General features: G+C 37.3%; 1 protein-coding gene across 1 annotated transcript in view; it reads left to right on the top strand.

Annotated features, from left to right (window-relative positions):
* The first annotated feature begins 861 nt into the window (after positions 1 to 861).
* The window catches only part of LOC141331687 (proprotein convertase subtilisin/kexin type 6-like), a 43200-nt gene continuing 28220 nt past the window's right edge, over positions 862 to 15841 (top strand). Inside the window, exons 1-2 of the mRNA XM_073836723.1 lie at positions 862 to 1378; positions 5976 to 6080. Coding sequence (XP_073692824.1) covers positions 1214 to 1378; positions 5976 to 6080 — 270 coding nt within the window. The 5' untranslated portion in view covers positions 862 to 1213. The remainder of the gene's footprint in view (positions 1379 to 5975; positions 6081 to 15841) is intronic.

The following is a 15841-nucleotide window of genomic DNA, read 5'->3' as shown; positions in this document are numbered from 1 at the left end:
AGACTACCCCTGGTAAAAAAAAAAAGTAATAGATTTAAAATGCATTTATTTTATACTATATATACTTCAAGTCTGCTAACATATTTACTGATATATCACTCGATACTTACTTGTTTGGAGTACTACTTGTGCACAATGCACGTCTTAATATTAAGCATAAAATATGTTTTAATGTCACTGTATGGTCTGATAATATTGGTCTTTAAATGCAAAATATTAAAAATATTTCTTTAGCAATCAAATATACTTAGGTATATCTTTAGTTGGATTTCAGCACAATTAAAGTGCATTAAGTACAAAATAACTTAGCCTTTAAAATAGTCTTTAAATATACCAGTTTAGTAGGCTAGTCTATACTAAAAGTACAATTGCAGGGTATTTTAATATGTATTTGTAATATACTTAGCATAAAACAAATGTATTTTAAATACATTTTAGTATATTTATTATGGACATAAAAAATCAGATCCTATACTGACAACAGGACGATAACACCTGAGCTCTTCAAACACTACCTCTCCGGATTCAGAGCATTGTTCCTGTCTTTCCAAACACTGTCAGTGTGATTACAGTGACTGAATGCAGTTACCAGTTCATTTCCTCTATTGCTGTTACGTGTGGAGACAAATATCTAAATCTATTCGTTTGAAATATGAGACGAACGCTGTCTTGACAGGTGTCATGAGATGAGATTCATCCCTAAACACTTAGAAATATACTTGCACTTCTTTTCAGTCATTACACTGCAAGACTCGTTCACAAGTGAATTACCTGTGAGCTATGAATCTGCTTGTCTCATACTGTTACTCGCACGCCACTTGACGGGATAAAAACGCCTTTATTGGCGTCTATCTGAAACACTTTGCCAAGTGCAGTGCGCGCAAACACTAGCCATAAGCTCTTGCTGCTAACCTCAACTCGTTCTGCCATAGGCTTACATGACAACACTTACATCGGCTGGCGTGCCATCTGTCGTGAAACGGGACAAATATTTCAGCTTTATTGAACTTGAGCTCCCAAATGAAGCGATAGAAAGGGATGCAGCGCGGTGAATGGGAGACAATAATGCGGGAGTAACTCAGGGATGTTTTGGATGTATTGCGTGCCAGGACTGAAGGTTTGATGCCCATCTACACGCTCGTGTTTTGATGAGTTTGGAGGCGATCGCTCCTGCCTGAATCATTTACCGCAAAGTTAACCGGCTGGACTATCGATGAGCAATATGCGGCTGTTCGTTGGTTTTGTTTTGTCAACTTTTTGGCTTTGGGAAGCGTCGCTTTCTCGCGTTTACACCAATCATTGGGCTGTGCGGATCCCTGGAGGATCAGTAGAAGCTGATAAACTCGCCTCAAAATATGGCTTTACTAATTTGGGTCAGGTAAGCATATTTTTGCATTTTTAATTATTTTCACTGGACACTATATATGAGGGAAAACGGAGATAACACATCAGTTAAATGTCCATGAGAATACAGCATCACTGGTTTGAGACCATTATCAAAAACTAACAAGTTAGGTCATGAATAGATCACACAAATATTTACGCACTGAAATACTTTGCTCAAGGCTTTTACACCACATTTGCACGCAGCGGTTCGCAGTTGTTATTTTAAAATTGTAGGCAGTGGAACATCGCACTGCGAAATGTAAACAACTCAGAGCTGGAACGATACGGTGAGTCGTTTAGCAACAGTCAACCAATCATTAACAGTTTCAACGCTTGGCTAATTAAATATTAATGAGTTGTGTACAGTGGCAGAAACTTTTAAAATAAAATATAAAAGTGATCTAACAGTAAGGTGAAAACAAGATTATTAGAGTGATGAAGAAACGATATTTTTAATCTGCTGTTGCCCAGTCAGCCTCATATTGCAAATGATAACGTTTCCCAAGGGTTTACAAATCTTTATTGACAATCTCTAAAATCTATATGCAGGATTATTTGATAAACCAATGTAGACAGTAAAGGAACAGGATAACTCAGGATTGACCCATGGTTAAAAATGACTGATGGTGCTGTAAGCGAGTGCCAAGTGGTTCTCAGTTGCTTTGATTCGGGACTCATGTTTTACATTAAAAGTATAGGGCCAGACACAACAAAGCTGTTTCTTGTACAAAAGTTAAACTTAATTAAACATTTAAATGTTTTAATATTACCATAAACTGCATAGATCCAACAATATGTAAAAGTATTACGGTTTGGTCAGATACCCGGATGCGCGGCCATATTGGTGATACTCGGATGTAAACGGCAGCATGGATTGCATGGTTAATGTACTACTGAATACATTGTTCTGCCAATTTATGCTGTCTAAACCATGAAAAAACGTGTGGAAACTGCTAAATCATATAGAGAAGTACTTAGTAGGCAGGAACCCTGCTGAAAAAAAAAAACAGCTAAAACCAGCCTACGCTGGTTTAGGCTGGTTTAAGCTGGAAATAGCTTGTTTTAGCTGGTCAGCAGGCTGGTTTTAGAGGGGTTTTGGCCAGGCCAGGCTGGTTTTCGCTAGTGATTTCCCAGCCTGACCAGCTAAGACCAGCCTGGCCAGGCTGGGAAAGTGACCAACCCCCTCTAAAACCAGCCTGCTGACCAGCTAAAACCAGGCTGGTTGACCAGCTAAAACCAGCCAACCAGCCTAGGCTGGTTTTATCATTTTTTTTTTCACCAGTGAAAGGGCGCATTATTTTGACAAACTAAAGTTATTAGGTGGGAAAGATACGTTCGATCAATATTAATGAAGATATTAGCCTAATATTTTACCTACCTGACCAGAAATGATAAGAACAAACACAAATGTTGTCAAGATTCCTGCCTTGGAAATCCTGGTTCAGTTTGTTTCTCAGACAGTTTTTTGCACTCTTCTCTTTGATATGTTATAACTTTTGGCAGTCTATAGTACTCCAAATGTTTTCCCGGTCCGAACTATTAGTACAGCCCAAAACATGACAATAATTGAGCATTTTTAGTGGCTCACTAAAGTTTAGTGGTTTTGTTAATGTTCAGTGCCACCAATATGGCCGATTGATGATGCATGTGTAAACACTCTATAGGAAAATTAAATTGCACTTTTGTATTTTGATGGTTTGGATGGAAGCCAATAATATATTGTGACTTGTTTGGTGTTTGGCACATGCAAATCAAGCTGTATTTAATGCAACATGCTCATCCTTTTAGTCATGTGTTTTCAAGCATGAGAAGAGCAAGTTAACTCTACCTGCAACCATGTCATTTAGTCATTTTGTTAACGTGTTCCCTTATTGGCTGTTGAAATGGAAATGATAACGGTGGCGTTTTCAGTCTCCAAAATGCTGTTGTCTTGAAACAAACAGGCAAAATGCATAGAAGTTTCCAATTTTTGGCTGAAAACGCTGTTGTGTAAACGGCCCCTAAAAAGCAGAATTTGATCTAATTTATAAAAGTGACTAATGTGACATTCCATTCATTATTTTCGAATGGAGGCGGGAGAATTCTAAATTCTGAAAGTTTGGAATGGTTTAGAAGGTTGGAAATGGTCAATTTCAGCCTGAGTATTCTCACTTCAGACTTGTGGGATCAAAGCGTTAGCCACTAAATTAGACCACCCACACTTCCTTTCCCTAAAACTACAATCTCTAAAAACGTTGGCCAACAAACCCAAGCACTTGATTGGGTAATCCTGTTTTAGGCATGTCTCAAAGCACACATTTCATATATGCTAATTTCATGTGTGATATTACACATGATGGCAATTTCAAGCATCAAAAAGCACCTAGGATTTCCAAATACTGGAAGAGCCTTTGGATTTCTCTTGGCCGACTACTGTATTGCTTCATATTCTTGCAGTATGTCCAGAATTGCCCCTCTGTCCTTAAGTAAACTCTCCTTAACCATGTTTACATCGTGAGAACTTGAGAAATCATACTGTGGATTGTTTGAACATGTTGTTCAGCTCTTGTTTCCTAAGTCGACCGCACTGTATGGAATGCACCTCTCTCTTAGACGGCCTTAGGACATCTGGAGGTGGTGTTTGCTCAAATTAACACCGTCTACACTAATAATATGCCTTGAATTTGTTGTATGTCCTCTAAGCCTTCAAGATGATTTCCTCTAGCTAAACTCTGAGAGTCGTCTGTAAAGGTTTGGTTTGAGAATTCCTTGCTCATTGTCTCATCACAGTGGGAGATCTCTTTTATTTCCTTGGTAAAAGCAAAGTTTGGTTATTTTGGGTCCACTTTGTCACCTAATGCATACTTCTCAGGTCTGCTCATTGTGTCCTGACAGCAAGGAGAATCGATGTGAGTGAGCAAAGAAACGTGGAGTTAATTTGCAGACAGGCTTCCTGAAAGACAAACACATGTGCATGGATTGTTCTCCACATTTTTGGCAAAGGCAAATTTAATAATAAAGCTGCAAGCAGCGATTATTGGGGTTCAAGCGCTTTAAGGCATTTAAGCACATTTGAAAATAGACATTATTAAGCAAGCCTCTAACCACCTAAATCAATTTTCTAAAAGGCATTTTTGGCAAATCCAGGTAATTTACCATAGAAATATTATGTTGTTTTAATGTTTATAGTACCAGCTGTGGTCCAATCTCCTTAAAACTTTGCTTGCTAGTTTAGAATCACCTGTTGCATGTGCTCTCCAGGTTTCGTGAAATTTTGAGTTTTCCTTTAGACTTTATAGGATTTTGGGTAAATTTGGACATTCCCCCTTTTCTAAACGACCCCGTTATAGCTTCCCAAAGGGTAAATTTCAACATTTTTGTTTTATAATTATTGACCTAGAGAGTCCAGAGAATTGTACTGCAGTTGTTTTTTCCAGATTGAGTGAAAAAAAATCTTCTCAATCATTTAAAAAATGCCAGCAAACAAACTGAGTCAGAGATTGCAGACCTACCCAACCTAAAAAGCTTCGCCACCTATCTAAAAAGCTCTGGGACCATAATAAAATGTGTATCAATCAGCTCCTTAACTCACAGTTTAAGGCTCATTCCTGTTACATGTCCTCAATCTGGCAACCTGTGTTTCTTCAATGACCACCGTAAGGAAAAAAAGAGTTTTTCTCTTTTTCCATACAATGACAGTTGTATAAAATGTCAGAAATAAAAACTACTAATAATTTACTATTAATTACTATTATGTGTATTTTTGTGACTTTGGAGTCTGCCACAGTTACCAAGGTCCGCAAATCTATCATTGCAGAAAGCGCAATGGTCTACATGGAACACGTGTGCCTTTTTTTTAGAGCACGACAGAGACAGAAGCCATTTGCCTTATTAGAATCAATGCACCATCAGAATGATGTTGAAACGAATATTTCAAAGTTTAAAGTACACACAAGTTACAACTTTAAACATTGAAATGTTCCACCAGAGTTCTAAAATTCCGATTCAAAGATGATGTAATTCCAAGTTTGATGTCACTAAAATGAGTTTGGAAAATTTCAATTGTGATGTGACAGGTTAAATATGTTGGAAGGAGAATGGCATTCGTAATTATGAAAATGAAGTAATTACATTTGTGTTTGTTCCTTGTGCAAAGGAAGATTATGGAATATTATGGACTAACATTGACAAAATAACAGCATGCAGGTTTGGAACAACATGAGAGTGAGTAAATACTAAGCTATCCCTTTAACTGTTCGTCTCAGAAGTGGCAGTGTGTGTGATAGATGTGCTGCGTACCACAGTCAGATCTTGAGGGCACTAGGCATGTGCCAGCTAGATTTCGCCTTGCATGGCACCACCCACTGTGTGCCATATGTCCATTCTACTGAGATTCACTTTGCCGTTTTATGAGGCTGGAACGGCAATCCATGTGCATGCAGGTTTTATACTGGAGTCTGTGCTGATATTGGTTCCTTTTGGGTAGGCTAACTCCTGCCAAGATGCAATTTCTGTCTACCAAAGCTGTCTGCTAAAAGTTCATTTCATGCCTTTCTGAAATGTGTGATCGTGATTTCCCTTGCTGTGTCTCATGGTTGTTTGTTCTGTAGATCGGAGGACTGGAGCACCATTACCATTTCCATCACAGCAGGGTGGTCCGCAGATCCACCTTTGCCACCAGAGGCGCTCACAGCTTCATTCACATGGACCCGAAGGTGAGCCTTTTCTCTTGTGGCCACATTACCATCACCAGACCCTCCACTGATGATAAGAATGACACCTGAAATGCTTGCAAGTTGAAGAAATAGTTTGCTTAAAAGTGTATCCCATTACTTGCTCACCAGTGGATTTTCCAGTGAATGGGTGCCGTCAGAATGAAAGTCCAAACAACTGATAAAAACATCACAATTATCCACAAGTAACCCACACCACTCCAGTCCATCAATTAACATCATGTGAAGTCAAAAGCTGCATGTTTGTATGAAACAAATCCATCATTTTGATGTTTTTAACTTCAAACCATTGCATCTGGCCAAAATAGAGTCCATAACATATAATAACAGAGTGAAAAAGTTGTTTAATCTGAATAAGGAGAGAAATATGCACAGATCAAGCACCGTTTAAAATTCTATACAAATATGTGAGTGGATTTTGTGGGAGGAAGTGTTCGGGTTATTGACTCATATTTTGACCAGAAGCAATGGGTTAAAGTTAAAAAGCTTTAATGATTGATTTGTTTCTTATAAACACACAGCTTTTCACTTCACAAGATGTTTGTAGATAGACTAGAGTGGTGTGGATGCAATGCTAAATTTCTCCAAATCTGTTCCGATGAAGGAATAAACTCATCTGCATCAAATAATTGCAGTCTCGGTGAGCATAAGAGACTTTCAAAAGACATTAAAAAATCTTACCGACCCCAAACCTTTAAATGATGGTGTATTTTGACTAAAACAAAACTTATAATGGGAGTCTACAGCTGCTGTATTCATGAAACGTCTCATTTAGTTGATCTAAATGGCCTCAAACAAAACTATTGAATATATTTCAAAAATTTTATGCATAAACTTGGCCCGGTGCTGACCATCTGACACACGATCTGAGTCTGTGCTGCTGAATCATAAACACCCGCTGATGCCGGAGGGATGGTAGTTAAAATTTACAGCTAAATGTGGCAGCACTGATGCATTTATAGTGTATTTCATTGTCTGCATGTCCCGCAGTATGCTGTGTTGTAGTGAATATGAAAAAATAAAGCTTTAACTTGGACTTTAATGGTATTATTTTCAGTATTCCACAGTTTATGATGTGTCAGATGCGTCATCGCGGACAGAAGGAGCAATGTGTCATAAGGAATGAAACAGATTAAAACTAAAGATGTGAATGAGTATTCAAGTAATCTTGTAAACATTTCACAAATTCAGTTTAGCTATTATCTAAGAGGCCTTATTTTTATTTTAGGGGTGGGTTGTGGCATAAGTTTTTCTTGTTGCGTATCATTTTTAATGTGATCGTGCAGTTTGATTTTTTTTTTTTCAACACTGTACGGGGTGACTTTCAGCCCGGGGTGGTAAAAGCACTCAATGCTCAATATTGCATAATTAAGCAGTAGCACAGATGAACCCCCCTCCAACTACTATGTACAGTCGTGGCCAAAAGTTTTGAGAATTACATAAATATTGGAAATTGGAAAAGTTGCTGCTTAAGTTTTTATAATAGCAATTTGCATATACTCCAGAATGTTATGAAGAGTGATCAGATGAATTGCATAGTCCTTCTTTGCCATGAAAATTAACTTAATCCCGAAAAAAACTTTCCACTGCATTGTTAAGAAGGTTTCAGGGCGTTCAAGAAAGTCCAGCAAGCGCCAGGATCGTCTCCTAAAGAGGATTCAGCTGCGGGATCGGAGTGCCACCAGTGCAGAGCTTGCTCAGGAATGGCAGCAGGCAGGTGTGAGCGCATCTGAACGCACAGTGAGGTGAAGACTTTTGGAAGATGGCCTGGTGTCAAGAAGGGCAGCAAAGAAGCCACTTCTCTCCAAAAAAAACATCAGGGACAGATTGATCTTCTGCAAAAAGTATGGCGAACGGTCTGCTGAGGACTGGGGCAAAGTCATATTCTCCGATGAAGCCTCTTTTCGATTTTTTGGGGCATCTGGAAAAAGGCTTGTCCGGAGAAGAAAAGGTGAGCGCTACCATCAGTCCTGTGTCATGCCAACAGTAAAGCATCCTGAGACCATTCATGTGTGGGGTTGCTTCTCATCCAAGGGAGTGGGCTCACTCACAATTTTGCCCAAAAACACAGCCATGAATAAAGAATGGTACCAAAACACCCTCCAACAGCAACTTCTTCCAACAATCCAACAACAGTTTGGTGAAGAACAATGCATTTTCCAGCACGATGGAGCACCGTGCCATAAGGCAAAAGTGATAACTAAGTGGCTCGGGGACCAGAACGTTGAAATTTTGGGTCCATGGCCTGGAAACTCCCCAGATCTTAAAACTTGTGGTCAATCCTCAAGAGGCGGGTGGACAAACAAAAACCCACTAATTCTGACAAACTCCAAGAAGTGATTATGAAAGAATGGGTTGCTATCAGTCAGGATTTGGCCCAGAAGTTGATTGAGAGCATGCCCAGTCGAATTGCAGAGGTCCTGAAAAAGAAGGGCCAACACTGCAAATACTGACTCTTTGCATAAATGTCATGTAATTGTCGATAAAAGCCTTTGAAACGTATGAAGTGCTTGTAATTATATTTCAGTACATCACAGAAACAACTGAAACAAAGATCTAAAAGCAGTTGAGCAGCAAACTTTGTGAAAACTAATATTTGTGTCATTCTCAAAAATATTGGCCACGACTGTACAATGATCGAAATTCACAAATGTAAAACTACATCTGAATCCTTAGGGAAAGTAATGAAATATATATATATGTGTGTGTGTGTGTGTGTACAGTTGAGGTCAAAAGTTTACATCCCCCTTTCAGAATCTGCAAAATGTTCATTATTTTACCAAAATAAGAGGGATCATACAAATCCATGTTATTGTTTATTTAGTACTGGCCTGAATGAGATATTTCACATAAAAGATGTTTACATATAGTCCACAAGAGAAAACAATAGTTGAATTTATAAAAATGACCCTGTTCAAAAGTTTACATCCCCTCAATTCTTAATACTGTGTTGTTACCTGAATGATCCACAGCTGTTTTTTTGTTGTTTGTTTAGTGATAGTTGTTTATGAGGCCCTTGTTTGTCCTGAACAGTTAAACTGCCTGATGTTCTTCAGAAAAATCCTTCAGTTCCCACAAATTCTTTGGTTTTCCAGTATTTGTGTATATTTGAACCTTTTCCAACAATGACTATATGATTTTGAGATTCATCTTTTGACACTGAGGACAACTGAGGGACTCATATGCAACTATTAGAGAAGGTTCAAACACTCGCTGATGCTCCAGAATGAAAAACCATGCATTTAGAGCCGGGGGATGAAAAAGTTTTGAAGACAGGGTAGGTTTAACTTATTTTGTGTTCTGTAGCCTCTGCAGGAAAAATGTCCTAAAAATAAGAAAAATGTATCTCCATTCTGTTCTAAAGTTTAACCCTCCGGCTCTTAAGCAGTTTGTTTGTAGAATATGTATTTTGTTCATGCAGTATTGCTTTTCCAACTTTAATGGTAATGGTTTTGTGTGTGTGTGTGTGTGTGTGTGTGTGTGTGTGTGTGTGTGGAAGTGCAGTGAATAATGCTGCATTCCTAATCTAGTTGTCTAATAAATGTATCACAAATATCATTGACTTTTTGACTAGTACACTTTACTCCTCTTTTGTAAGGTGCTTTGGATAAAAGCATCTGCTGAATGCATAAATGTAAATGTAACTGGTTGAATTTGCGTTGCAATCACAAGATTGCAAAATCCTCAATGGATTGGTTTGTGCATCATCAAAATGAACTAAAACTAAACTGAAACTAAAAATGCAAAATAGAATAAAGCTAGTAAAACTTTCAAAACTTGTGACCCTGGACCACAAAATCAGTCATAAGGGTCAATTTTATGAAATTGAGATTTATACATCATCTGAAAGCTTATTAATACGCTTTTCATTGATGTTTGTTTGTTAGGATATTTGGCTGAGATACAACTGTTTGAAAATCTGGAATCTGAGGATGCACAAAAAAAAAAAAAATCAAAATACTGAGAAAATCGCCTTTAAAGTTGTCCAAATTAAGTTCTTAGCGATGCATATTACTAATCAAAATATTTTTGATATAATTAATATAGGAATTTACAAAATATCTTTATGGAACATGATCTTTACTTAATATCCTAATGATTTTTGGCATAAAAGAAAAATTTTGACCCATACTACGTATTTTTGGCTATTGCTACAAATATACCTGTGCTAAATCTGCGTTTATGAACTACACAGACAGGGAGCGCGGCACAATAAAAATAACGCCATAGCTAGTCTCATGCTGCCTTCACGTGCTATCTTGCAAAACAATTTAAGTCCCAGAATCAACCTTTGCAAAAAATTCAGCGTTTGTAAAATGATTGTCACAAACATATAAGACTTTACAAATGTTTCTAGGACATTTCCTTTGAAAATGAAATTTAACCACAATGTCCTCAGAGGCTCAGATGGAGGGAGTCTGTAACAAGGCTGAAGCAGGAGCAGTAATACCACGCAGCACATGTGCAAATGCTAAACTAGCTGGGAACTCATTTCTGATAATACTCCGCCTGCTTCGGCCATATTACGGCAGCAAACTTCCTTGACTATTACGCCAGAATGGAAGTGTAGTTCCTAATCTTATCAGCCTAGAAACTCGCAGCTTTGCATTTCCATCGGTCTTAGTACACGATATAACTACAGAAGAGTCAAGTTTTAAATACAACAAATATGGAAACTCGTTGGTCATTTTTGAACGCGATGCTATTGGTCTAATAGGATTCAATGATCTATGCTAAGCTATGCTAAAAGTGATATCGCCAGAACAGGAGAACGGCTGAATGGATTTCAAAATGGTAAAAATCAACTTATCAACTCGGGGGGAGTTGGAGAATGAGCCTATTTCCAAAAAAAGTGGAGTGTTCCTTTAACAGTTAACCCATGAATCACATGCATGCCGAACCGTGGGGTCTGGTCCGTACGGATCATCTATAATCCGTTGCACCCCTACTAAGGGCTGTGTCTAGCAGTGATCGTCACAAATGGGCGAGATTTCTCCCAATAATGACATCACCATAAGGAGAAATCTGGAATTGGGTGTTCAGAGAGACTGTTTATGATTTATTGGGATTATAAAAAAATTGAGTGTGTGGATTTTTACCATTGTAAGCTGGTTGTTTTCACACTGCGCGGCCACACAACAGTGTTCAAACATCTTATAAAAGTGATTTTTGCATAATAGGTCCCCCTTAAGGCAAAACAGTTGGCCACACATAGAAACTATTTCAACTATTTTGCTGACAAACCTACCACAGCTAGTGCCTATTCACCATTGTTTGCCCCTCAGCAAAACAGGTAGGAGTACCGGCACAGCTGTTGAATATTAATTATATGACTACCCAATGAATATTCATAAGCCAGGCTGTTAAGTTTTGTTGCAGTTGTGTCCTCCCTACTTTTCACATGGCCGTTCAGCCTCTCCATCTTACACGTTAACTCGCATGGGTCCCGGACGCATTAATATGACGAGCAGCCGTGTTTGTCCAAGACTTCATTTGACAGAGCAGCCAGGCATTCAAAGTCAAGCTGTTTTCAGGCTTTGGAAAACGGCCCTCTCCTGCTAAGATTATCTCCTCCCGACAGCCGGCATCTCAGGAGTAATAAAACAGTCCAGGTCTATTGGAGGGCATCTGACGGAGGCCCTCTGATCATATCCTGCCCTGGGCCATGTGTACAAATGGTGTGGCGTGGCAAATGCCCAATAACCCATTTCATCAGTGTCAGGCCACAGGCAGAGGCCATGCGAGGCGGTGCGAAATGTTTTGTAACCGCAAGCAAAGAGCTGTCAAGCCTGAAAAGAATGTTAAAAAACAGCGGCTCTTCCAACAGATGTGTTGTTGTCCTTACAAAAGGACACTGATTTTTATTTATTTTTATCTTTCATATCTGACATGCAGTGTTCAACCTGCTGTTGCTGCGTTGAGATAAAAGACACCAGTGTTCAATAAGTAATTACAATACTGTTCAAAAGTTTGGGGTCTGTTTGATTTTTCTTTTCAAAGAAACAAATGCTTTTATTTAGCAAGGATGCATTACATTTATAGTGTTACAAAAGTTTTTTAGATCTTTAGATCTTTCAACATTGATAATAACCAGAAATGTTTCTCGAGCAGCGAAACAGCATATTAGAATGATTTCTGAAGGATCACGTGACACTGAAGACTGGAGTAATGATGCTGAAAATTCAGCTTTAAACACAGGAATAAATTACATTTGAACATGTATTTAACTAGAAAACAGTTATTTTAAATTGTAAAAATATTTCACGATTTTTACTGTATTTTTGACCAAATAAATCCAGCCTTGGTGAGGTGAAGAGGCTTCAAAAACATATTTTAAACTTACTGACCTCACAAATTGAAAAGATAGTGTATATTTAGTGTATAAAAAATAAAAACAAACAATTCTTTAGACAAGTAATATAGTTCTGGAGACCATAGATCAGTCTACAAACAGTGTGACTTGATGCAACAATGCAGAATGTGCATTTACAGTTGTTTGTCTGCATTTTATCAGCTTCAAATCCTCCAAATGAACTTTGTTTCATAACATGTAATTGTACACAATAGTACATACAAATCAAGTGAATGCTTAGTTTACTGGTGTGTGACATTCTACGCTTGATATACATCCATTTTAAACCGCTTAAGCAATGAAAATTTGATGTTTAATTTGATGTTTTATTCATTTTCATGACCTCTTGTATTCAGAGACTAAACACATTTTTAATGTGTCTTTTGGTTCTTTATATAATGCATCCTAACTAAACCGTCAAATCAAAATTTATTCAGACACCTTCAACATTTCTCACATTATCACAGTTTATTCATTATAGTTTAGAAAATGGTAATAAAATATGATGCACTCAGAGTTAAACATTGTCAGAACAAATTCTTGATTATGTCAAATAACTTTGATAGAAAGGTATGTAACAGATTACATTCAACCAAAATTCAGACTTTAGTATGACAGTATTTACACAAATATCAATACTTTGACCAATTACCAAGCAGTGCTTAATTTTGTTTAGTCTGTGGTGTAAAAAGGTCACATTAGCAACTAAAGAAAAAAACACTTGGTCAGGTTAAAGTGTCTAAATAATTTTTGGTCACAAATTTGTATTGATTTTTCTGGTAATCCACTGTATGTAGGGTATAAAATCTCACAGTTTACTTTTTATTTTGCTATCCTTACTTACATGAATTAACTATAGTGTCCTGCAATCAAATATCAGATATTACAGTGCCTTGCAAAAGTATTCATACCCCTTAATTTTTTTCACATTTTGTTTTGTTGCAACATTATGTTAAACTGCTTTAAATTCGTTTTTCCCCACACCAGTTTACACTCCATACACCATAATAATGACAAAGCAAAAAACAGATTTGCAAATTCTACAAATTTATTACAAATGAAACACAGTACATTGCATAAGTATTCATACCCTTAACTCAGTACATAGTTGAAGCAGCTTTACAGCCTCAAGTCTTTTTGGGTCTGATGTGACAAGCTTTGCACATCTGCATTTGGCAATTATCTGCCATTCTTTGCCTCACCTTTTCACCTCTCAAGCTCTGTCAGCTTGGATGGGGGCTGGCAGACATTTTCTAGAGTCCTAGTTGTTCCAATCGTCTTCCATTATGGAGAATGGAGGCTACATGCTTCTGTGAACCTTCAAATCCGATCAGATTTTTTTCTGAACTCTTCTCTAGATCATTGCCTTAATGCAAGCCTGTCACTGAGCTCTACAGGCAGTTATCTTGACCTCAGGACTTGGTTTTTGCTCTGATATGCATTTTCAGCTGTTAGACCTTTTTCTGAGAGGTGTGTGCCTTTCTAAATCAGACTCATTCAAATGAATTTGCCACAGTTTACCTCCACTCGAATTGTAGTAACATCTAGAAGCAATATGAATGCTCCTGAGCTAAATTTCGAGTGTCCCAGTATGAATACTTGTGCAACTGGATCTTTTCAGTTTTTTTATTTTTAATAAATTTGCACAAATGTTAATAACCTATTTTTTGCTTTGCCATTATGGAGTAGGGAGTGTAGATTGATGTGGGAAAAAAAGTAATTTAAAGTAGTTTAACATAAGGCAGCAACATAACAAAATGTGAAAAAAGTGAAGGGGTATGAATACTGTAATTTCGCAAGCCACTGTATATCTGGTGTCTAAATAATTTTTGGTTTGACTGTAAGTTTATTGATTCTTCTGAATCAGTGAGTGAATGAGTGAGTCATTAGATCGATGCAAACCAGTAACTCATGTTTTTGAGTCTTTTTTTCTGGTAATGCATTCAGATACAGAAATGGTCAGTTGTAGTTGGTCATGCACTGTGTTTAGATGTGTTATATGTTTATTTTCTTTGTGGCACCCAGTCTTTCACTCTCATTACATTAAATTCAGCTTCCAAACAACTCTCAGGAGATTCATTAGTGGTTCAGGAGTTTTTCAGATTCAAACATTCAAGAATTATTAATGGAACCAAATGTCATGTTTTTTGCTTTTTTTGTTTTTTGTTTAATTTCATAGAACCTCTTTGGAATAAGAATGCATACTTGATACCCAACCCAATCCATGCATTTATAGCACTGGGACTGTTACACAGAAAGACGTAATTATTGCAGTATGTGATTTTCATTACATTTCCCTCTGGACCTTTTTAATGAAAGCAAGAAAGCGTAGTGCGCTAGTGATTCTAAACTTAAGCTTTTCAGAGGGGAACCACAAATTCGGGCATTACCGCAGGACAGATAAATCTACAGGCATGGCTGGGTGACTTTTCTAATTAGAAGACTAGTGCGCATCTCTTATTTACAACAGGCGATGCATTTCAAGTGAAGGATACAGAGATCTTGTGCTCAGTGCTGCATTCATCGATATAACATGCACATTTTTCAGACACACGGATTCATTGTTAGTTTTATATTAAGTATGCAATGTGAAATATGTTTCCACTAAGCAAATGTAGTAATTGTGAAGAAATAGCTAGAGAAGTATTCATTGTACACTGCTGTTAAAAAGTTTGGGGTTAGTGTTTTTTTTTTTTTTTTTAGAAAATAATACTTCTATTCATGCAATGCATTAAAAAGTGATCCAAATTGACTGTTACATTGCTACAAAAGTCTGATTAAACTAAATACTTGTCACGATGCAGGCAGGAACACACGAACAACGACGTAAATAAAAGACGTATATTTAATAAATCCAACGGAATACAGGCAGACACAGGAACACCAGGGGAAAACATCCATATAACATTAAAGACCGACAAGAGTACTGGGAAAACACACACCTTAAATAGACAGACTAATTACAAACACAGGTGCAGACAATAAGGGAGAAACCAAAAACACTCAGAACTGCGGGGGAAAATGGGAAAAACCAACAAGAAAGTCTGGGGGTGTGACAATACTATTCTTTTGAACTTTCTAATAATAACAAAATCATGGTTTATACAAAAATAAGAAGCAGCACAACTGTTTTAACATTAATAATAAGAAGAAATGTTTCTTGTCCAGCAAATCAGCATATTAAAATGATTTCTGAAGGATCACGTGACACTGAAGACTAGAGTAATGATGCTGAAAATTTTGCTTTGATCACAGGAATAAATTACATTTTAAAACCTATTCAAGTAGAAAACTATTATTTCAAATTGTAATAATTTTTCATAATTTTGCTGTTTTTACTGTATTTTTAATCAAATAAATGAGCATAAAAAAATAATTAAAAAAACATTAG

This window comes from Garra rufa, chromosome 3 (genome assembly GCF_049309525.1).
Source record: "Garra rufa chromosome 3, GarRuf1.0, whole genome shotgun sequence".
Classification (NCBI taxonomy): domain Eukaryota; kingdom Metazoa; phylum Chordata; class Actinopteri; order Cypriniformes; family Cyprinidae; genus Garra; species Garra rufa.
Note: the sequence above shows the minus strand (reverse complement) of the source record. Positions and strands in the feature narration are given on the sequence as shown.